The sequence below is a fragment of the Manis pentadactyla genome, chromosome X (assembly GCF_030020395.1).
Source record: "Manis pentadactyla isolate mManPen7 chromosome X, mManPen7.hap1, whole genome shotgun sequence".
NCBI lineage: Eukaryota > Metazoa > Chordata > Mammalia > Pholidota > Manidae > Manis > Manis pentadactyla.
In genome coordinates, this window is record NC_080038.1 from 43,530,442 (window position 1) to 43,555,072 (window position 24,631).

Genomic DNA, 24,631 nt, shown 5'->3' on the forward strand with positions numbered 1-24,631 from the left:
TACGTCACCGGTGCGCGGCTCCTCATTGGCTCTCTGCTATAACTGTCTTCATTTCGTTGCCTACGGCCCCCGTGAGCCATACTTCCCCGTGCTGATCTTCCCATTGGCTGCCCACCCCTTCAGGCCCTGCCCCCGCCGGTCCCGCCACCGGTGCCGTCGGTGCCGCCGCCGCCGCCGATATGGCGCGCCCGGCCCCTGTGGAGCCCCAGCTGCGGCATTCCGCGCCCCCCTCGCCGGCCACAGGCGAGCCCAGCACCTCTGTCGAGGCAGCGGTGGCCCCGCGGAGAGTGCTGTTCGCCGACGAGGCCTTGGGGCTGCCGCTGGCACAGCTGCGCCGCTATCGGCCGTGGGGCGGGCCCGGGACGGGCAAGATGGCGGCGGAGGCCGGGCAAGATGGCGACGGCGGCGGGCCTGACGAAGACGACGATGGAGAGGATGGGGATGAAGGGGAGGAGGAAGAGGAGGCTTGCCCCGAGCCCTCGCTGCTGTGCCCCGTCCCCGCTGGCGAGGGGTTTTACTTGGTGCCCACATTTTCACTGCCGACCGCGCCGGGCCGTCTGGAGCGCTTGGGGCGCGTCATGGTGGAGCTGGAGGCGCTGCTGCCGCCTCCTGGAGCGGTTCCCGGGGGTGCCGGGGTGTGGGTGCCAGGGGGGCGCCCGCCGGTGCTGCGCGGCCTGGTACGCGTGCTTAACCGTTCCTTCGAGAAGGCGGTGCACGTGCGGGCCTCACACGACGGCTGGACTTCCTTCTGCGACCACCCAGCGCGCTACGTCCCGCGCAGCCTGCCAGGGGCAGGAGCGGGAGGACCAGGAGTAGGAGATCCCATCCTGGATCAGGGCCTTGGCCTGGGGCCTGGCCAGGCGTCCGCCTCCTCGCCCGACGACTGCGGCCACACCGACCGCTTTGCCTTCCAGCTGCCGTTTGCTGAGGGCGCGGGCGATGGGGCGCGCTTGGACTTCGTGGTGCGCTATGAGACCCCCGAGGGCACTTTCTGGGCCAACAACCACGGCCGCAACTACACAGTCCTGCTACGGATCGCACCCGCTCCCACACCCACTGATGCCGAAGGGCTGCCCCAGCAGCAGCAGCTGCAGCAGCTGGAGCCACAGCCCGAGTGCCAGGGTCCCGTGGAGGCTGAGGCCAGGCAGCTGAAGAGCTGCATGAAACCGGTGAGGCGCAGGTAATGTCTGCCAGCGCCACCTCCGCCAACGCAGGGCTGTGTCTAGGTTGGAGGACAAGCATCCCAACCCAGGAACCCCTTAGGCCTACTCTCCAGGACAGGAAGGAGGGTGCATTCAGTCAGTCAAAGAGTAATGGAGGCCAAATATGTGCTAGGCTCTGTTTTAATTACTGGGGTTTCATTCACTCATTTAGTGAATTCCACTCTAAAGCCCTGAATAAGACTTCCCGGACCTCAAGGATCATACAGGCTCCTATGGGAGACAGTCTGAAAAAACAAGCAAGCAGATAAGGTGCTTTGGGATAAGGTTAGCTGCTGAGAGGAAAGTAAAACAGAGCAAGGGGTAGTTTAGGAGGGAATACTGCTTTTGAGTGTTCAGGGAGGGTCTTTCAGGAGGCGAGTCCTGGATGATGAGTGGTGGGGGGAGAGTTTGTAGAAAAGGGAACGGAGGGCTTTGCTAAGGAGGTGCCACTTAAATGGCACCTGAGTGATAAAGAGGAATAGTTTTGCACACATACAGGAGCAGGGATATTCTAGGCAGAGGGAACAGCAAGTGCAAAGGTCCTGAGGTGGGAATGAGCTTGGTGGGAATGATGGGCAGTGTGCTGGAGTGGAGAGACCTTAAATGACATGGTAGTGTGGACCAAGGGCTTTGCCAGTAGGGGGCAGAAAATCTGGTCCCTATTTGATAGAGCAGGAAACGAGGGTTCCAGAGGGAGAAACTGGTTGAGGAAGTGATGGTACCTGGCTTTTTCAGTTCGGCCATGTCTGACCCTGAAACCTGTTCACTCTCTTTTATGGTCTAATCTAGTCTGAGGCCTCCTGCAGAAGGGGTCTGCAGTCTGTGCTCTCACAGGGAAGCCGTAGCTAGCAGAGACAGAACCAGATGGGCCTGAACTTGAAGTTCTTTTTCTTTGTTTTTGCCGTACCACCTGCCACCATTCAGGTCCTAGGAGAAGGAACTAGTTAACCCCAGGAGGCCCTGGTACAAGATTGTCTTAGGTTTTCTCAAGCTATGAGTTCTTCAAAGGTAGCAGTTAGGCCTGGTTCTTTTTGGGATCACCTAAGTCTAGCCTGGCAAAATAGATTCTGCATGCACATGTGGGAAATGCATACATTTCCCTGCTCCTAGGACTGCAAATGGGAATGCAAAAATGCTTTTTGGACCTTGTATATGTGTGATCAGAAGCCTCTGGCTGCAGCAGCATGTTTGTGGTCCTGGCAAGGCCTGAAGCTGTTAATGGTTCAGAAAGGTCCAGCTCATGGCTGGTGGGCAGATGTGGCTGGTTCAGTGAAGAAGCAGGCAAGCACCCACTTAACCTATGAGCCCCAAAGTAACCTGAGACATAGTCTAAAGGGGGAAGGCAGTATGACTTTCCTTACAGTGTTAAAAGTGTGGATTCTGACGACATAGTGCCTGGGATCAAGTCCTAGCTCTGCCATGTATTGGTCTTGTGACCTTGGCCAACTAATTTAACTGCACTGTGCCTCCGTAGCTTCATCTATGAAACAAACCTTACTTCACAGGAGATGAGTAAAAGCATTCAGAACTGAGCCTGGCTCATAGTAGTACCATATTGGTGTTAACTAATGTTAGTATTTAGGGGATCACACATACAGTTCTTGGATTCCCCTCCCAAACTGTGCTCTGCCTATCACCAGCTGTGTAGTCTTGCTTCAGTTTCTTCATCTGTAAGCCTCAGTTTTCTTGTCTGCTAAAGGGGAATGACAGTCACTTCTTGTGCTTGAATTGGATGCAGCTAACATGGGCAAGGTACTGAAGTGTGGTAGTAGCTGTGAAGAATACTAGTGGCCAGTGTTTACTGATCTCTGCTGAGAGCTCAAGTCTGTTCTCTCCTGAGTTGTGCTGTGCATGCTGTGTGGTGGAGGTGCTATGGTTATGCCTGCTTAATAGAGGGGGAAACTGAGGTAGTACAGAGAGGTGAGCCAGCTTGCTCAAATCCACTCAGCTAGCAAGTGACAGGACCAGGGAAGAGATGCTAGGGACATTTGTTTTCTAACTACTGCCCCTCTGGGATGCCTGACAGGATTCTGCATTTCACTTCTGGTGCTCCCAGCATGTCATGCTCTCCTTTAACCTATTTTTCCCTCTATTGAGGTATACCTACTTAAAGTGTACTGATCTTAAGTGTCAGGCCTAATGGATTTTTATATATGTATGCCCTTGTGTAACCATCACCCAGATCAAGCTTTCGAGTTGCCCCATTGCCCCAGATTGCCTTCATTTCTGTAACTTTTCCCAAGTCATCATCCCAGCTGGCTGTCGTGGGAGCCCTGTCTGTAGGATGCAACAGTTTGGGTAAATGGAGTTTGGTCATTTTAGGGTGTGAAGGGAAGAGAACAGAGAACTCAAAAGCTTGCAGGGCCAAGGTGGGTGGAGAGGGTGTTTTTCTTTTAAAATACATGGGTGGTTTTAAGGAGAAATTGAAGCAGCCTGTTCAGACAATTGTTTTGGTATCTGGCCCCCGGTCTGTGGTTCCTAACATGACTTGTGATATTATTTTAAGTGGGCAGATGGCTTTTTGATAGCTTCTTTATCTTTTGATCTCAGCTCTTGCAAAGGGGAGGCTGGTGCTCATTGCAAGATCAGCGATAAGATTTTCGTTGTAGGTTGGTGGCTTTCTTGGCGAGTACATTTCAACCTATTATTGTTTTAAAACCTGTGTGCTGCCAGTGCCTTGGAGCACTGTTGAAGAATAGCTGCTCTCTGTGACCCAGCCCTCCTGGGAAATGGTGGAGGATCCTAGGGGATAGCCTTATCCTGTGGCAGCTTGGTTCTAGAGGGCTTCCCATTCAGGAAGTGTTGGCTGCAGACCCCCAGTGCACTGGGCACAACCATATCAGGTGGGGGCTCTGGAGAAGTCTGTGGTAGCCACTGGGATACAGCTCAGAAACTGAAATGGCTGCATTCTGTGGGTTGCTGGACAGGCTTTTGATAACCTTAGGCTTAGAGATAGTCCATCAACAAGCATTTAATGAGGGCCTACAGTGTGCTGGGCACAGTGCTAGGTTCAAACAGGGAGAAAGATGCAGACTGGTGCTAAGATGTCAAAGGCCTTGTGGTGGAACTGAGTGGGAGGGGCAGGTACAGAGGGCTTGTTGAATGAGACCTGGCAGAGACCCTGCTCTTTGCAAGGTGCTTAGTTGAGTGTTTGCATGCAAAGTCATTTGGTCCTTTCTGCATTCCCTGTGAGATAGACTGTTTTTATCCCTTTTTCCTGGATGAGCAAATTGGGGCTCCCAGAGTCCAGAGTCCAAAATCTCAGAGCTGATGTGGGGAGGAGCCCTCCTGGTCTGCCTCGGCTTAACACACTTAGGAGGTGTCTCGTTCCTCTTAAAAATAAAGACCAAGAGAGCCTCAGCATTGCCTTCAAGCACCCACTGGCCTGTCCCCTGGTCTAACTTCCATGGCTACTGTAAGATAAATTCTAGCTGGTATAAGCAGGCAAAGAGAGGCAACAAAGGGCCAGGTAATTTATTTAAATACCCCTGGTGAGGTTCTATGGCCTTCTTGCTGGAGGCCAGAGAAGTCACGCCTGTTAGGGAGGTGGGGTGCTTATAAGGGATTAGGAGGGGGAGGAGTGGGCAAACTATCTTAGGGGGGTGTTGAGTGGTACGATTGGCTAAAGGTGACATAATAGACAACTGGAAACTTTTTTCTTTCCAAGAGGGAGGAGGCTGACATCCGGGTCTTAGTTGGCACATCAGGATGGAATTCAGGGAGAGCTATCCCCTTTCCATATATGGCACGGACTTTGGGGTCTGGTCTGTTCTCCCCCTATGGCATCTCTCTGTTCTGTTTGCATGTCCTTGTTTTTCCTTTCTCCAGCCTAACAGCTACTAGTCTCATCTCACGCCATCCTTTGCCTTCTGAGCTCCTGTCACCATGGTCTTTCCAAGGTGCCTCACTCCCCTCCTCCCTCACGGCCTTTGCCCTTGCTGTTTCCATCACAAGGAATGTTGGTCCAGTGTCCCTTGCAGCCTCCTTGTTTTGATCCTTTGGTTCTAAGAGTGCTTCCTCTGGGAAGCCAGTCCATTCCAACTGCCTCAGGCCCTGTTTTTTTCATAGTGCTGATCAGCTAAGCTGGCAGGTCCTGTTAGAGAATGTCACATAGGGGAGCAGATGTGCATCACCACAAATTCAGGATCATTTTCCACTCTTCCTGGAAGTTCTGTTTTATTTTTCTGATCCACTCTTGTTTCCTCCCTGATGTGACTCTTGCAAATGTTCTTTACCTTCACACTTTGTGCTTCCTGTTTCAAAAAACCATTAGAAGCCATAGGAATGAAACTCCCCACAACTTGCAACTCCCCAGCCCGTGAACTCATTTCCCTCCCTTGTGTTACAGGGGAAGAGGAGGCCCTCTTTCTCCCTCAGACCAGTTCCCCCACTTGTGCTCTGGGTCCCATTTTTCTGCCACTTGTTCCAGAACCTGACAATTACCCTTTCTCTTCTGGCAGCTTTTCACTGCCCTCCTCACCTGATCCTCCCTACCTGCCTTTATACATGCTAATGTCTCACTGTCTTAAAAAATCTGTCCCTGCTGCTCCAAGCCAACACCTAATTGCCCTCCTCTTCATTGCTGACCCTCCTCTAAAGAGCTGCTTACACTTGCCCTCTCCATTTGCTTCAGTCCCCCACATCTACCAGATCCCATAGGTGGGTTTTTGGTTTTCTTCTTGAAATGATTGAACACTCCTACTTAAATACTTTCTTTCCTTGCCTTGGGATCCCATTCTGCTGCTTTTCCTCTTAACTCCCTGGCCTTTCTCTTTCTCCTTGCTCTTTTCTTTAGCCTCATATATCTAAACTTGGCGTCTCTACTCAGCTGATGTCCCAAAAATGCCTCAAGCTCCTCTCGTTTGAGATGGAATCCATCACCTCTCCTAATGTTCCTGGGTGGCCTGTCACTCCCCTGCTCCTCCCTTGCTTATTTTCCTTCTAAGCATCCTAAGCCTTTGGTGACCCTATAGTCTGGGCCTCTTATTCTAGGGCGTTCTTCCCTTTCCTGAAGGTACTGACCTCAGTTTGTAGTTAGACCTTCATTAGGGGATTACTGGATGACCCTCTCTGTCCTGTTAGATTGTAAGCTCCGTGAGGGGTAGGAACATGGTCTGCTTTTGTTCACCACTGTACTCCTGCAGGGCCTGCCATGGTGCCTGGCACTTAACAGGTGCTCAATAAATGTTTGTTGAAAGAATGAGTGTGAGTATTCTTTTAAATATCTTTCCCTACACTGAATCATAAGCTTCATAGTCTGATTTTCTCACCATTGTGTCTCCAGGGTCTGTCACTGGGGTGATGCGCAGTAAGGCCTCAGTGGTTTTTAGGTGCACCTGTAGCTGAATGGATGGGGACCCAATTGCTTATCTGAGTTGGCAGCCTTAGGGGAAACCAGAACAAAGTCGAAACAGGACAGGTCAAAGCTCAGATGAGTTGTCTGGAAAGTGAGGATTTTGTGTGAACGTGATCCTCTTTTATTCCACAGAAAACTGGTAGGGCATCATGGTTAAGGATGTGGCCTTGGCTACGAGGATGAGCCACATGTTATGAAAGTGGCAGAGCCAGGATCTGATCTGGGTCGGTCCTGCTCTAGTGCCCTGTCCTTGGCTGCTGTACCAGGCTGGATGATGCATCTTACCAGCTGGGCAATGCTGGGCAATGCTGGGCAAGTTGTTTCCTTTTTGAAGCCTCAGTTCCCCTCAGTGGGGATTTGGAGGAGATTACTTTTTGATAAGCACCTTATAGGCAATTTTCCAGTATTTCCATATTTCCTCAATCTACCCAGCAGCTGTCTGAGGTATTACTGTTATACCCTTTACAGATGAGGAGACCAAGGCATAGAGAGGGTGAGTAACTTGCTCCCATTCACACAGCTGGTAGGTGGCAGAGCTGGAATTATTCAAGATGACGTGTCATGACCCTTTATTGACATGTGAAATCAATTTACTGGATTCCAACAAACATTAAAACAAGAAATAGCATAAGAAATAAGAGTACATCACAGCATGTAGTGAAGGTAAGTGTTTCATGCAAAGAACAACCGTTTCTCAGTTATATATAAGTATATATGTTTACACATGTATGGGTGTGCTGTGTTATGATAGGAAATGTATTTCTTATGGTGGGTCATGGCCAAATGAATGAAGACACTGCTGTAAAAGAAGTTCAGTGTGGTAAACTGCTCTCCCTCCACCCTGCTGGATGGTCTGTAAGTCTCAGAGCTGCTATTGACACAGACTCGTTGGGGAAGGCAGAGCAATGCCCCACATAACTTGGTGGCTTTCACAGCCACCTTCAAACCCCATTCTTTTCAGAAAGCAGATGGCTCAGGGTAACCAGGATTCCAAGTATTGTGGGGCAGGTTTCTGCAGCCACCTGTCCTCCTGGAGAGTCAGCGTTATCTTCAGGTTGACTGCATGGGAGCTGGGGTCTGCTCAGAGTTTCCCTTTGGGTTCTAGCATGTGACCCACTTTGAGCTGGCCAAGTTCTTTGAAAACCTGAGTGGTGGGGCTGTTCACAGAGGCTTGGGATGGCAGTGGCAGTGATGACTGCTCTGGAAAGTCTGCTTTGCTCTTTGTGGGGGTTGTCAGCCCTCACTTGCTCGCTCACTGTGGCAATTCACTCGTTCTGTCTCGGCTGGCCTCGGCTGGGGCCAATGGCACTTCTTTCTGAAATCTCACCCTCCAGTCTCTCTGGGTACCATCTGAGGTCAGAGGCCTTTGAGTTTCCTGACAGCAGGAAGAATCTTCACACCCAGGAGATTGGTGTGCAGGTCTGACATGGCTCCTTCTGGGCTACTCTGTGCTGACTAGTACAAACACCGAGACGTCATGTGGCTGAGGTCCCCAGGTCTATGTACTCTGGTCTGCTGCTGCCCACTGCCCTTGAGGAGATGCCATGTGGCATTTGTGGGACTAGTGCCAAAAGAGCAGTTTCCTTCTCGAAAATTAGCAAGCACACTGGAGGTACAGTTTTGTTCTTAATCTCCTCACTCTCTGTTTTTCTAAGAACCCCTCTTCTCTGTTACTGATCAGTGAGTCAGTACACATTTGTACTCCATTTATCTCACTATTCTCCTTTTGACTGAAGTCATAGCTGCTGCCAAATGTATACTGTGAAAAGACAGTTCAAGGATATTAAGGGTTCTTTTTTAAGCCCACAGTTTCAAACCCTGTCATCAAAATGGAGCTCTCCTTGGATGTTATCAGTGTGGTGTGTAGTTAGCAGGTTAGAGACACAGTTCCTTGAGCCTTAGCTTTCACATTTGTAAAAAGGGAAGGGTGTTGCTTTGAACCATAAATGTGAAGGTTTTCAAATGGCTTGGTGTATCAGTGAAAAGGGCCCATGTTGGAGGAGGTGAACAATAAATGCTTGTGCCTTCTGCTTTCATCTCTCTGCCTTTGGAAGTAGGGAGCATGATGTGTGCACTTCTGACTTTGTGGCTCTTGGGATAAGCTGAATTGCTTGTCCTGATTTTTGGGTGTCTCCCCTCTTCTCACCCTACATGGCTATGGAAGAGCTGCTCTGAGGGATGAGGGATTGGTTTTGTGTTTGTGCTCTTCTTTGGCTGAACTGTGGAGTTCTTTTCCTGCTGGCTGTCTGCATCCTGAGGTTTCCTCCTCTTCTCTCTCACATACAGCTAGGACTCTGGAGTAGCTTTTAGAAGCCCAGTTATTGTGCATATCAGCACTGAGGCAGATGGCAGAGATGGCTTGCCTAGTCCTGCCCTAGGAGGGAAGGCTGCCTTTCTGTCTTTCTGTGGGTCTTCTTGAAGAGGCTTGCTTTAGAATAAAGATCTAGGAAGATGACGTTTTCTTTAATGAAGGACTACATTAACAAAAGGAATCAGCAGAAATCCTGTTGGGCCACAAACCCAAAGACCTGGATTTTAGACACACTGAGGGGATTGGTATGTAGGACCCAAGCTGGTTTGCTCTATAACCCCCTTTCTTATTTGTGATATACAGGAATTAATACTGGGACTCTCAGAGTCACCCACTCCAGGCCCTGTAGTATTCTGATCAAATACCCCTGGTGGGACATATGAGCCCTAGTCCATGGAGAAAGACAGACAGGCCCTTCCAGAGCTTCTAGACTCTGGATCCATGTACATAGTTCAAGCTTGCCCCTCCAAGGGTGGTAATAAAAAGTAGCTCTTGCAACCACTTGTGTCTGGTGGTCTCCTAGCCACATGTCCCATGAAGGCAGGGAAACTAGGACTGAATATGTGGGCAAAAGGCAGGTCTATAAAGCTTGAATGAAGGAAGAGGGAGAGACCTTGTCTATTGTTGCTGCCTCCCTCTATCTACTTCTGGAAAGGATTGGAGGTGGGGTTGGGGCAAGACCTCAGTCTCCCTTGTCCAACAATCACAGTTTGTTGGTTGAGAGCACAGACTTAAGACCTGGAAGGCTTAGTTTTTGATCCTTGCTACATGACCATGAGCCATTTACTTGGCTTCTGTGTCATCATCTGTAAAATAAGGATAATAATACCACCTACTTGAGAGGATTAAAAGCACCTATCTCATAGGACACTTGGAGGATTAAATTAATGTATGTGAAGGACTTAGAACTATGCTTAACACCATAAATGGTATATTCTAATCTGTGATGTTCAGTTTGTTCTGTTTATTGATATTCAGAATAGTGATACTCTGTTTCTGTGATGGTACTTGATTATGTGTTTTCAAAAAGTTGCAACTACTTCCAGAAATTTCAACATCATCACATTACCTCTTAGGAAGAAAAAGTTATGAGCAATTGCCTCAGCTCTTCTCAGGTCTCTGCACATGTTTTATTTTTTTATTTTTATTTATTTTTACTTTTAAAATTTTGGTATCATTAATATACAATTACATGAGCAACATTGTGGTTACTAGATTTCCCCCATTGTCAAGTCCCCACCACATACCCCATTATAGTCACTGTCTATCAGCGTAGTAAGATGCTATAGAGTCACTACTTGTTTTCTCAGTGCTATACTGCCTTCCCCGTGCCACCTCCTACATTATATGTGCTAATTATAATGCCCCTTATTCCTATTATCCCTCCCTTCCCACCCATCCTCCCCAGTCCCTTTCCCTTTGGTAACTGTTAGTCCATTCTTGGGTTCTGTGAGTCTGCTGCTGTTCTGTTCTTTCAGTGTTTGCTTTGTTCTTTTACTCCACACCACAGTTGAGTGAAATCATTTGGTACTTATCTTTCTCTGCCTGGCTTATTTCACTGAGCATAATATCCTCTAGCTCCATCCATGTTGTTGCAAATGGTAGGATTTGTTTTCTTCTTATGGCTGAATAATATTCCATTGTGTGTATGTACCACATCTTCTTTATCCATTCATCTACTGATGGACACTTAGGTTGCTTCCATTTCTTGGCTATTGTAAATAGTGCTGCAATAAACATAGGAGTGCATCTGTCTTTCTGAATCTGAGAAATTATATTATTTGGGTAAATTCCTAGCAGTAGAATTCCCGGGTCAAAAGGTATTTATTTCTATTTTTAGTTTTTTGAGGAACCTCCATACTGCTTTCCACAATGGTTGAACAAGTTTACATTCCCACCAGCAGTGTAGGAGGGTTCCCCTTTCTCCATATCCTCACCAGCATTTGTTATTGTTTGTCTTTTGGATGGTGGCCATCCTAACTGGCGTGAGGTGATATCTCAGTGTGGTTTTAATTTGCATTTATCTGATGATTAGTGATGTGGAGCATCTTTTCATGTCTGCACATGTTTTAGTTAATGCTGTCCTCATTTGCCTTGATCTATAAACATTTGATACTCATTTGTGAGAATGAGAACAGTGATTTCTCCCTAATCCCTGTGACCCCACCCCTGGCAGGGACTGGCTGAGATACACTTGGTTTATGCCACATAGACCTTGGGGTCTGACTTGCCTGGCTAAGGAGGACCAGGACCAATAAATATATCTGGTTGGTTCAGCCCCTGCTCTGTGCCAACCCTGGGGTCTGGTTTGATGTCCTCATTTCTGTTGACTGCCTCGTGCTTGGTATGTACATCCTGACTCCCCTGTGCTCCATTTTAAGGTGAGAAGGGTGAGGCTTGGGGAGATTAAGTGGCCTGCCGGATGGGTATGGCAATGGGTGGGGGTTTGGTGGAGGGACCCAGGCCTCTGTGACCCTGAGTTACTTCCATCTTCTGCTGACCTCCTTCCTGTTCTCCAGTGCCTCCTTCTTCCACTTTGTTGCTTCATGTGCCCCACGGTCCTTACCTGCCCTTTCTTGGAAAAGGTGGGTTCCTCCACAGCCAGGAATATACCCTAAAGAAAAGATCCAAACTTTTCATAAAGCTATGCCAACAGTGTCTGCTGAAGTCTGTTTTGTAAGAGAAAATGAAGGAAAACAACCTAGTTGCTCAGTAGGAAAGGAATGGCTCCATACATGATGGTGAGCCCAAACCTGTATGGTAGGAGCAGTAAGCAGCCATTTCAAATGTTTACACAAGTATATAATGATGCTTCCTTCCTGTTAAATGGACAGAGCCAGCTGTGAAATTCTATCTGTAGAATCTGAAGGATTTAATAGACTGGGATGAAATTTTCCAAAGCAGTGATTATGGTTGTCTGTGGCTAATGTGTGACTTTTCCCCTGCTTCTTTATACTTTCCTGTATTCTGTAAATTTTCTATAATGAATGTGTGGGACTTTAATCAGGAAGGAAAAAGAGGTAGCAGAAGGGAAAACAGCAGCTGTCAGGTGAAGGTGGGTCACCCCAGAGGCTCAGAAGGTGCCAGTGGGTAGCAGAACTGCTCTCTCGAGGCATCAGATCCATATATTCTCTCCTCTAACCCACAGGCCTAACGAGGAAGAGCTGAGGATGAAGAGCATGGAAGATAATACTCCTGCTGTGGGTAAGCGATTGGCAGGCTGCAGGAGTTTTAGCTTATATTTACTATTTCTTTCTTTCTCCTTTTTTTTCTATACAAATTTTGAAGCACCCTCTGCCTCATAATGCCACAGAGAGCTTCAGAGGCAAAACTGCCAATTGGCTAGAAGAGCAGATTTTCTTAACCAAACCATGGTTGTTTTTACATGTGCCTAACCCCAATGCTGCCCTTCTCTCCAGCAGAGTGTCCTGATGTCCAGGAGTCAGTGGGTCCATTGGTGGCCCCCACCCCTCTCCGTCCGTGGCCTCAGATGACACTTCAGGTAAGCAAATGCTTACAGCCACTGGATGGACAGCTGGGTGGGGGGCTGGGTGGTGGGGGCTGACTTCCTCTGGGTCCACCCTAGGTCGGAGAGAGGGCCCCCAAATCTGAATCTGATGTCAGAGGGGTAGAATACAGTTATTCACCAGGGCATATAGAAATATCATTTGTTAAGTAAGCAAATGTTTAGTGAGTGCTTGCTCTGTGCCAAGCACTGTCATGGATGCTGGGAATATGGTAGTGACCAAAAGCACTATCTTCACAGGGCTTACTTACATTTTAGTGGAGTGAGATATAAGAAAACAAAATAGTAGTTATTAAATTATATGGTATTTTAGATGAGTGCTAAGGAAAAACTAAACGTCTAGGGAGTAAGTGTGTGTGTGTGTGAGATGATTGATAGATAGATAGATAGATAGATAGATATGGGGAGACGTTTGCAGCATTAGATCAGGTGGCCAGGGAAAGCTTTAGTAGTAAGTGAGACTTGAGCAAAGATCTGAAGAGGGTAAGAGAATGAATCATGTAGATAATGGAAAGAACATCCCAGGCAAGGGCAAAGTCCCTGAGGCGGGGTCATGACTAATGTGTGTAAGGAACAGTGAGGAGCAGTGAGTGAGGGGGAGTGGCAGGAGATAAGGCCAGAGAGGTGACCTGGGGCAGATTATGTAGGGCCTCATGGGCCATGGAGAGGACTCTGGCTTTTACTCTGAGAGACAAGGGGAGCCAGGGAGGGTGGTGAGCAGAGGCAGACCATGATCTGACAGGATTCAACATGCTCCCTCTTGCTGCTTTGAGGAAAATAGACTGTAGGGGTGAGGGCGGAAGCAGGGGGACTGTGAGGAGCAGGCTACTGCAGAGGCCCGCGAGACCCAGGCCAGTGCTGGCTAGGGAGACAGAGATTCTAGACACATATGTGAGTGTGTGTGCATTTTAATTTTTTATTGCAAAAATTTTCAAACATATAAAAAAGTAAAGAGACTAGTATAATGTGCCCATATGTGCCTGTCACCCAGCTTCAACAAATTTCAACACATGTCCATTCCTACTTTTTCTGTACCTCCATCTCATTCTCTATGGAATTATTTTGGAAAAAATCCAGACATCATCCCATCAATAAATACTTCAGTTTGTATCTTAAATTAAGCAAAGCAAAACAAAACAGAACAATACCCTCATTACCCTTCAGAAAATTAACAATAATTCCTTAGTATCATCAAATATTAGGTCAGTGTTCAAATTTCCTTATCTCTTGAGTGTTTTAGGATCCAAACAAGGTCAACACATTGCATTTTTTTAATGGGGCTTTTTAGATTTTTAAATCTCCCCCACTAGCAATTTGTTTGTTAAAGAAAATTTGTTTGTCCTGTAGAGTTTCCCAGTCTGGATCTGGTTGATTGCAGCCATGTAGACACATTTCTTACTCTCTTTTTATTAATTTGTTAATTCTATTCAGTTAATTTAATTTATTGTTTAATTCATTAAACAATTAAATTAATTATATATAACCTATTATTGTTAAATTAATGTAAACAGAATTGATTCTATTTAATTATTTTATTCCCACTTCATTTATTAGCTGGAATTCTTCTCTAAAAAAAAGGTTCCTCACATCAACTGTTTGGCTACCTTGAGGGTATATAGATTGTATAGAAACAGCTGTATAAATACTTAATTTTTTCCCTTTTATTTACCAGTTTTTGGAAGAAATGAACTTCTGAAGTGACCAATTAAAGGATTTTTTGGTTTTGCTATATCATTATTAGTTCATGAATTTTAAACATATTTGATTAATTTCAATCCATTGTACTTACTTATTTTGATGCTTAAATTGAACTCTCTCTGGCCAGTGAGTGTTAATTTCAATTGGTTCCAGAGTCCTTTTGACACATCTCCATCATTATTTGAGCACTTCCTCACATTCTGGTATGAAAATATGTCCCAGACTCATCTTGTGCTTCCCATGCCCCAAACCTGACAATACCCATTTATTTAAGGAGCTCTAGTTCCTTTTAGTGGAGAATGGTATTTAGAAACCAAGATCTGGGTACTAAGTATGCTTGTTGTTACTAGATTGGTCATTATTTCTAGGTCTTATCAAAAAGAGCTAAGAAATTTTTTTAAAACAGAAAATAACAGGAATCCATATGGATATTCTAGATATGCTTTGGAGCTCAACAACAGTATTTATGGATAGTCGCTCACCAAATATTGGTGCCCTCTGAATTCCTCAGCTTTATGATCTGCAGGAAACTCCCTTTTACCCCACATAATAGACAACATCATCTTTGGAGTTCAGAGAATTATAGAGGGCTCTTTAAGGAGTATTTATCTAGAAATACCTGTGTGGCTGGGTGTGGGCTGTCACCAGTTCTCACTATCTCTACTTGTCCCATCCCCTCCTCTATTTCATTTCCTTCCCTTTCTCTCTTCTCCTGCCCCCACTCCAGGTTTCTGAAGTTAACGTGACTAGGAAATGCCCAGAGGAAAGTGACATCCCCAGAAGCACTCCACCTGTGGCTTTCACAGAGGTCCTCCAGGCACCAGCCATCAGGATTCCCCCCTCCTCCTCTCTCTGTGGTCTCAGTGGCTTCCCCAGAGACCAGGCCTCAGGGCCCGATACAAGTGAGGGGGCAGCCAGGCCTTTCCTGGAACCCAGCCAGCAACAGGTGGAGGCCACGTGGGAAGTATCAAGCGAGAATGGAGGGGGCCGAAAGGGCTGCGTGGTTGGAGCTGTTATGGATGAGCCCTCCGGGGGCCTGGGGGTCATGAGTGGGTTGGAGGAGCTGCTTGGTGAAGACACTATTGACCAGGAGCTGGAGCAGCTCTACTTGTCCCACCTGAGTCGCCTGCGGGCTTCTGTGGCTGCAGGTGGGACAGGAGGTGGTGGGGAGGGCCTCATGGATGGGGGGGTGTCTCCCAGCCATCCCCTGGGCATACTCACGGACCGTGACCTGATCTTGAAATGGCCTGGCCCTGAACGGGCCCTGAACAGTGCCCTGGCTGAGGAGATCACACTGCACTATGCCCGGCTGGGGTGTGGTGTGGAGCTCATCAAGGACACCGAGGACCCTGATGAGGAGGGGGAGGGAGAAGAGGGGCTCTCCGTTATACCCTCCAGCCCAGAAGGGGACACCTTCAAGGAATCGCCTCCACAAATCCTCTCTGGTGCCTATTCTGTGGTAGCCACTATGGGAGATGTGTGGCTTCCATGGGCAGAGGGCTCAAGATGTGACAGCCCTGTGGTTCTGGGTACAGAGGGTCAGTTCACTGGGGCTCCAGGGAAGGGAATGGGCAATGACACTGACTCTTTGGACATGAATAGGGAAATAGCTGGGGTGACTGGGTCCCCAAAGGGAATAGAAGCCTGGAAGGAGTTTACCACTGAGTGGGCAGACAGCTTAGTTCCTATGTCTGGCAAGGAGACAGCTGCTGAAGTCCTGCAGGGGCAAAATCTTACCCTCCTTGGTCCATCAGGGACTGAAGTCTGTCCTTCCAGCCTTGCCAGGCCCCATGTGAGCTCCCAGGATGAAGAGGGTTCAGGTTCAAGCCTCGAGCCCCCAAAGAGGTCTCCCACCCTAGCAGCCTCTGCAGAATGTGTGTGTATATTACCTCCCCAGCTCTGGGGACCCTTGACCCAGACTCTAGGTGTCCTGGCTGGGCTGATAGTGGTCCCTGTGGCTCTGAACAGTGGTATGTCCCTCCTGGTGCTTGCACTGTGCCTGTCTCTGGCCTGGTTCTCCTAGGGGCTGCTTGAGGGATCAGCAGTAGCAGGCCTTCCCCTCTCTGAGGTCTGGGGAAGAGTGTCCTCTGTACCATCCCCAGAGCGTTTCAATGGGGTATGTGGCCTGTACAGTAAGGGATCCTTTGCTTCTGATAATGCTCAACTGGAGAGAGGCCTCCCCATCTCTGAGGTCTCCCATCAGCCTAGGGCTCCCTATGGTGATATCAGTGGGGAGAAACAGGGTAGATGGTATAAGAACTTTCAGAATGGAGCCAGGCATGTTCCCCTTCTCCACCTCCCCCTAAACCTGTATTTATTTTTGTATAATTCTCTGGATGAGGGAGAGTGGTCATGAGCTGGTCTTGGGGCACAATTACCCAGAGATATTAACAGCCAATCTGTGCAACCTGCTGGAGCTTTATTTTTAATTTAATTTATATAGAGTACCTATTATTATTATATGCCACAATAGAGCTCTATGAGAAATGATGAGTCTTGCTGTACAGTGTACTGTTTGGGCACGTGTGTGCGGGATGGTCACATTCTGTGGAAGGGCCACAGTGGCGAGTGGGGCATGGGACGTGGTCATGCCTGCTTTTGCTGCTTTAGTATGTCCTTGAGGATATCTGTCACCTCAACCTTATGGTCCTAAGCCATGAGGACTGGCAGTCTTTGGGGGACAGGTCCTTTGGTCTTTTCCACATTCTGCCATGGAGGGAGGAAAAGGGGTGGCTACATGAGGGTTTGGTGTCATACATGTGGCTGCAGTGGTGGATGTGGTCAGCTGTAGATGTGCGGATATTGATTGTGAATCAGCCACAAAGTTCTGAGGTTACTGAGAAAAAAAACCAACCTTTGACATAAGCAGGGAGACCTGTCTGTCCTTTGGGGATGTCTCAGAAAGGGCAGAAGAGTTAATGTGCTGTGAAAAATTCTTACCAGAGTTGCTGTCCACAGGCATCACATTTCTGACTCAAAAACAGGAAACTCAAAGTTTTGAAAGAAAGGATAGATCTATTTACTGCATGCAAATAAAAAACTCTGCCTAGCAAAATAAAACCCCATATATTTGTTTACTTTTCTTCACAGAAAAACTTTATACCAGCTTTCTTCAGTTCTTTTCCAGGACTCCAGTGTTTTTCTGAACATCCCCAATTAGATTTTTGCCCAACTACTTCAGCAAAAGTGCTGAATCACTGATGATATTCACATTGTTATATAAATGGCCAAGTCTCAGACCTCATCTTACTTGATCTATTTGCCACATGACACAGTTGATCATCTCTCAACCTTGGAATCCTTTCTTCACTTGGTTTCCAGGACACCACATTCTCCCAGTTTTCCTCTTTCCCTATTGGCCACTCTTCTAGAACAGTGCCTTGCATGTAGTAGGTGCTCAATAAATACTTAATGAAATAAATAAAGGCACAAATGAATGTATGTGGGGAAATACTGAGACATGGCTGCAGAACTTGGCCATTTAGTGGTTACAAGCTCAGTCAGTTGCACAAGTGTTGGCTGACCACCTCTGCTCTGCTCTGCTCTGAGGACACAGGAAAAGGAGCTCACAGCTGAGCGGAGGAGGCAGACACCAGGAAAGAACTCCAGTGCAGTGTGGTTACTGCATTAACAGTGATGGGTCCCTTAGGCTGTTGGGGCCCCAGGACAGATGCTTGGCCTGGCATGGGGACTCTGGGAGCCTTCTTGGAGGATATGGTGCCTGAACTAAGTTTTAAAAAATAAGAAGGAACCTACAAGGTGATGAGGAGAAGAGAGGGCAGCCCAGTCAGAAGGAAGAGCACTGCAGAAGTCTGGAAGTAGAAAATAGCTAGTGAAAATGAATTCATCACACCTATATTTCACCTGTCTTTCCATGAGTATATTCTGACTTTGTCAAATATCAAAGTCCAGACATGTGCCTGTGGCCTTGTATTGATGTGATAATTTGCTCAATGTCCAAAAAAAGCAACTCTATGCCAATTAGGTTGAGAAATTAGATAAAATGGTTACATTACTGCAGACATAGAACTTGCCAAAACTGCCTCAAAAAAGAAAACTTGAGTGGTCCTATCACCATTAAAGTAACAGAATCTGGACCCAAGTCTTGCCACACAGAACCTCTGAGCCCAGATGGCTTTGCTGATGAAATACTCAAGGAATAATCAATTCAAGAGTGTAGAGGAAAAGGGAGCATTCCTAATTCACATAACCTTGATACTAAAACCTGACCAGTGAAAAAAGAATATTACATAACAATGTCAAAATAGATGCAAATATTTTAAACTAATGATAATTGCCTGTTAGTTCATTCAGGCTACTGTAACAACATAGTGTAGACTAGGTGGCTAATAAACAACAAACACTATTTCTCACAGTTATGGAGGCTCAGGAGTTCAAGATCAAGGGGCCAGCAGACTTGGTGTCTGGTGAGGACTGCTTCTTGATTCACATATGGCCATCTTCTGGTTGTGTCTTCACATAGTGAAGGGACGAGGGACTTTCTGGGGTCTCTTTCGTAAGGGCAGTAATCCCATTCTTGAGGGCTCCACTCAGGACCTAATCACCTCCCACAGGCCCCACCTCCTAATACCATCACTTTGGGGATTATGTTTCACCATACGAATTTTGAGCAAACACAAACATCAAGTCTATAGAACTGCCTAAGTCTAACATATTAAAAAAGTATAATACAACCAAGTTGGGTTTATCCCCAAACTACAATGTGGTTTAACATTTGAACAATCAGCATAATTTGCTTCATTCGCAGATTAGAGGAGAAAAGCCACAATCATCTCAATAGATGTAGAGAAAGGGTTAGATAAAATGTGACATTTATTCATGATTTGAAAAATCTTAGCAAATTAGTTGAATAAATTTTCTTAAAGGTAACTATAAAGATTTACAGTAAACTACATACTTAAAAGTGAAATGTTAAGAGCTTTGACATTTGGAACCTGGCAAGGATGACTGCTGTCACCATTTATATTCAGTATTATACTGGAGATCCTAGCAAGCATAACAAGGCAAGGAAAATACATGAAATACTAAAGACTGGAAATGAAGAACAGATGTAGATGATACTATTGTATATGTAGAAAATCCAAAATAATACATGGATAATTTATTAGCTTATTAAGAATTTAAAAAGATTTTTGGTGCAAAAGTCCATATTTAAAAATCAACCTCTTTTACATGCTTAAAAAAAATTTAAATACAGATGTCATTTATGAACTACTTAGAAATTAACAAATGAGGGCAAGATCTTTCTGGAAAAAAACATAAAGCCTTATTGAAAGACATTTTAAATGATCAAATAAATAGATACACATGTTCATAGAATGCAAGAGTCAATGTCATAAAGCTGTCAGTTTTTTCTAAACTGTTTTGTAGGTTCAATGCAAATCCAGTCTTGATTTCGGTAATTTGTGTGTGTGTGTGTGTGTATCATAACAAGTTAATTCTTGAATTTATGTGGAAGTGCTAGCTAGCTAGGACACCCATACTGATTATAAGGGTATAGCAATTAAGATGGTGTGATATCACTGCAAGAATAGACAAATAGACCAATGAAGACCAGTGGTCTCAGAAGCAGACTCTTTGTAGACATAGAATAGGTGGCTAAGGAGGTAGTGTGAGACCAGTGGGAAGGGTTGGACTTTCAATAAATGGAATAATCAATTATCCATATTGAAAAAAAAGAAACGGGATCCTTACATCACAATAAAAAATTTTAGGTGGATTCAAAACCGAAATGTGAAAGGCAAAACCAAAGAGCTTTAAGAATTTAATACAAAAGATACCTTCATGTACTCTTTTTTTTTCAATTTCAAACAAAAATAATTTATTTCTTGGCATTGTTCAAAACATTAATCAAGCTATTATCTCATACAACTTACTTTCTTTACAAAGGAAAATTTCCAGGCTTAGTTTAAAAAACAGCAAACCAGTAAGCTACATTGTAGATGATACAGAATATATAGCCTGCATATGCAGCCACGTGAGAAACAGTTTCTGCTGCTTTGTTATTACACAGGTAGTTGCTTCCTTTAGCTAAAGCCTGGGGTCTTGTATTTGTTTTATGCATATTGGGTTTTGTTCTATTACTTGGCAGGAGATTGTACTCCCTTGAGTCAGCTCTGTTCATTGGTCAGAATAAATTCCAGCATCTGACATCAATTCCATTAATCACAGACAAGCTTGAATAAGTAAGATAATAGAAAGACAAAACTATCTGATGTATGGTGAACATTATGTATATATGCTATTCAGTTAATATAGAAGAGATCTGAGATATTGAGTTCAAGATATTTGAAACTAAAAAAGGATAAAAGCCTCCTACATGAAACACCTTATCTTAGGCAAAAGATGTATGCACCAAGCAATACATTATATTACTAATATTCTCAGTACCACCATCCTGAATTTAGATTCATTTCCTACCTTCACATACTTTTGTGGTAGAAAAGTTTTTCTTAAGCCACAAAAACACCATAAATGACAATTACAGAATATTCAATTACATCAAAATTAAGAGTGTTTATTGATCAAAAACACCATAAAGAGAGTGAAAACCACAAATTGGGACACAAATTGGGAGAACGTAATTGAAACACATATAACTAATGAAAGGCTCAAACCTAGAATATATTGAAACTACAAACAGAAAAACCAGACCTGCCAATAGGTGTATAAATAAACTGTATGTTCACAGAGTGGAATAGCGTACAATGAGAAATAAAATGTCTACAACCACATGGAACAGTCTAGATGAACTGCACAGACATGACATTGAACAAAAGAAGCCAAATGCAATGTATGACCCATTTATACAAAATTCAAGAACAGGCAAAACATATTTATTACTAGTGATAAAATTATAAAGAAAAGCAAGAGAATGATTATCACCAAGTCATGATAGAGATTACTTCTGGAGGAGGGAGGGATATGTGATTAGGAAGGGACCCAGGGGACTTTTGGAATGTCAATAATGGTCTGCTTGATCTGGGTGGTGGTTCATGGATGGGCAGTTCATTAATATTCAGCAAAATGTACATTTCTCAGGCAAAAAAGGAAATCACAACTAAAACCAAATGCAGGGAGAGGTGGGAATAATGTGACTCTCTGGGACTCCTCCACACAGGTGCTGAGCAACCCGTTTCCTCGTCTAGACCACAAAGTGTAAGTGGCCTGCTTTCTTCAGAACCTCCTCTAGGGTCAGGGTCTTGCCTTCAGTCCTGGAAGTTACCAAAGTTCCTCCAGTCTTGTCTGTCATGTTTGGGGAAATTGTTTATTCTTTGTCTCCTGACACCAGCCATGGAGTGGGGACACCCGTCTCTCAGGGGATGGAGAGGCTCTGCATTTTGTCCTCAAATGTTGGAGTCCATCTCCCTTTGGGCCTCATTCATACATGGTTTTAGAGCCGGGCAGATCTCACTTAAAAGCTGGAACCCCCAGTCCTGGTTGTGTGACCTTGGTCAAGCTATTTGTCCTCTCCGAGCACCAGTCCCACATTTACAGAAGAGGACTAGTACCCACCAGGCTTTGGGGAAACATGTGAAATGGCCCTCACTCATGACAACATTTGACTAACCCGTAACCTGGGCAGAGTAGCAGGGCAAACTACAGGAGCGGTTCTGAAGCGACACAGTCCAGGACTGTGTTTGCTGGCATGTCACACGATGGTCAAGTTACAGTTACTCAAGCTCTCTGTGCCTCCCTTTGCTCCTCTCTTATCACAGGTAGATAAGATGTGATAAGAGTTGGTCTCTCTAGCACCTCCCAGGGTTCTGGTGAGGGTTGAATGAGACCACACATCAGTCACCTAATGCAGTGCCTGGCACAGAGAAAGTAAGCGCCAGCTGGTACCAGCTCTCTCTAGAACAGTTCCTGCAGTTTATGATGGGGTCATCTTTTGGGGGCCATAATCTGCCTAGAACACATCCCCTCCCTCACCAGGTCTCTGTAGTAACTGCCAGTGTTCTCACTGGGGCCACAGAGGTGAACAGATGAGGCTTACCTTCAGAAGGGAGCAAGGTGCCCATCCTGCAGGGAAAAGAACATGTCAACAGCTAATACTGACTGACTCTTGTAATAATAACAATAACAATACCGTCTGTATTTACCTCACAGTTCCTCTGTCCAGATGCTGGTTCATCACATCACACGAATCATGCTTTTCTCACTGCAACTTCACAATGTACGTTCTATTTTTGTCATCAGTTCACAGATGAGGAAAATGAGTGCCTTCTGTGTTCTCACCAGCTCCAAGCACAGTCCTTCGCAGGGGCCTTCCTGGCTTCCTTCTCCCTCCTCCTTGTTACCAGGCCCAGTCTCTCGATCTCACAGGGGCCCCTGCTCTCTGTCCTCACCAGACTGTCGCCTGAGCATATCATAGAAAGCCTCCACTTCCCGTCCTGGATGTCTGTGGTCTAGGGTGAGCTTCCGTCTAAGTCGGAGTGCTCTTCTCCTTTCACTTGGGAAAGCCTAACTAAAGCCTTGGCCCCACGCTGGGTACTGGAGAGACCAACTGTGGGCTGTCCACGTTACAGTGCCACCCGCCTTTACCAGCAGGGGGCGTTTCATGTCCAGGACTGTGAAGGCCTCAGAGAACACGGAGGGACAGAGGCTTAAACATTCACACCTGAGAGGGTCGCAGGCTTATGGGTGCCTGAGCCTCAGGCCTGGGTGGCCCTCAGTGCCTCCCTCTCGGCATGTGGACAGCTGGGGACAGCCTAGGGCCAGCTCTGCCTCTTCTCCTGGAGGTCCCTGGTCGTCTGCAAGTGGCCTGCCTTCCCATTCTTTTCTCTTTCCTCCTGCCAGAAGTTCATTTCTGTGGTCAAAGGGAAGTTTACATATTTCATATTCTTTTTCTCATTGAAAGTTAGCATTTACCCACCAGATGGACTGGCTCTGTGACCTGGACCCCAGAGCACGTTGGGCTCCAGCTTGGTCTGGCCTGAGGGCACAGTCCTGGATCCCGAAGGCACTGGGAAGCCCCAACAGAGACTGGGGGTTAGGAAAGGGCCTTAAGGTCCTAACCAGATCTTGGCCAGCTGCCAGCACTGTTTACGAGAGCCCTGTGGGGCTTGAATGCTGGGTCTAGAAACCCTAGCTGGGTGAGTAGATGCACCAGGTCTGGTGGCTGGGGGAGACACAGGCCTGGAGGAGGAGGCAGCACAAAAGCTCTGCAAGGCTTGAGGGGATGCACAGCTGAGAGGTGATGAAAGACTCACCCATAACCTGCCTACTGACCTGTTGCAGGGCCATGGGCCCAGGTCCTGCCCTCCATGGGCCTCAGCCTGCTCACTTGCACAGTGGGCACAATTACACTCCCGGCATGCAGGGGGTGTTCATGAATGGAGGGGTCTGAAGTGATGAGAGAGTACCTTTGGCCTAAGAGGAGGAGGAGCTTCTCAGAGTTGGTGGGAAGGACTGACTTGGGCCTCCTCAGGCAGGGTGGGGCTGCCACCCTAGAAGTGCTCAGGGCAGTCAGGCAGGTGGGGCAGCTCTGAGGTCGGAACCATAGCCAGGGACCAGTTGAGCTTATCTCTGTGGTGCCCTGTGGGGGCCAGCCACCTGTGTCCCAGACTCCTTCCTGTTTGTCCTCATCTCTGCCCACGGGGAGCCCGAGAGGAGCTCAGTGAGCTCACTGTCCATCTGCAGTCCTGAGAGCCCCAAGTTCGTGGCATAGCAGCCTCATGAGCACCAGCGTAACTCACGCAAACACTGCCTCACACGTTCAGAAGCAGTTTGGATGATGTATCATCATCTGTTACAGCTGGATCCTGTCCAGTCACTCTCCACTGGAAGGTTAGATAGCGTACAGTCTCCTTTTCTTTTGCCATCGTACACTATCTGTGTCAGCATTCCTGGGCATACACTAATGCTCAAACAGTAACTGTATGTAGTAGCTAAAAACTGGCAACAACTCAATTATATACCAACATAAACAGACATGTCAGATTCACAGCATGGAATGCTGCACACCTGTGAGAAACAATGAGCTAAACCACACACAGACATAATTTTAAGTGAAAGAAACCAGGTACAAAACAAGACATGCTATAGGACTCCCTTTGTACATAGCTCAAAACCAAACAGAAGTAGAGTTTAGGCACACATACACCAATGTTAAAACAGATTTACAGAAAGCAAGGATCCTCACCTGTTTGACAGACAAAATTAAAAAAAATTATTTTAAAAGTTATCATGCATTTAAAAATTACTATGCAGTAAAACTGACTTCAGGGGTTCTGTGAGTTTTAACACATGTATAAATTCATGTGACCACCATATGCAGGATGCATGACTGTTCCATCATCCAACAGAACTCCCTGTAACTGCCCCTTTGTAGTCATACCTTCACACACAAATATGACCAGTTGCTATTTTACAAAGTTGTGTCTATTCCTTTGCCTATACCACACTGTCTTGATTACTGTAGCTTTATAGTAATTTATAAATCTGTGTTAGTCCTCCAGTTTTTTTTTTTTCCCAATAATTATTTTTTATTGAAGGGTAGTTGACGCACAGTATTA

General features: G+C 46.2%; 1 protein-coding gene across 2 annotated transcripts; it reads left to right on the top strand.

Moving 5' to 3' along the window:
• Positions 1–52: 52 nt before the first annotated feature.
• Positions 53–17,518, top strand: PPP1R3F (protein phosphatase 1 regulatory subunit 3F). 2 transcript variants are annotated; one of them, XM_036917116.2, is made up of 4 exons: positions 53–1,180; positions 12,018–12,073; positions 12,289–12,371; positions 14,821–17,518. In XM_036917116.2, the coding sequence occupies exons 1-4, from the start codon at positions 180–182 to the stop codon at positions 16,114–16,116; spliced, it is 2,436 nt and encodes an 811-aa protein (XP_036773011.2). In that variant the 5' UTR covers positions 53–179; the 3' UTR covers positions 16,117–17,518. The 2 variants fall into 2 exon arrangements, with proteins under 2 accessions (XP_036773011.2, XP_036773012.2); XM_036917117.2 differs by having other exon boundaries at positions 12,292–12,371.
• The last annotated feature ends 7,113 nt before the right edge of the window (positions 17,519–24,631 follow it).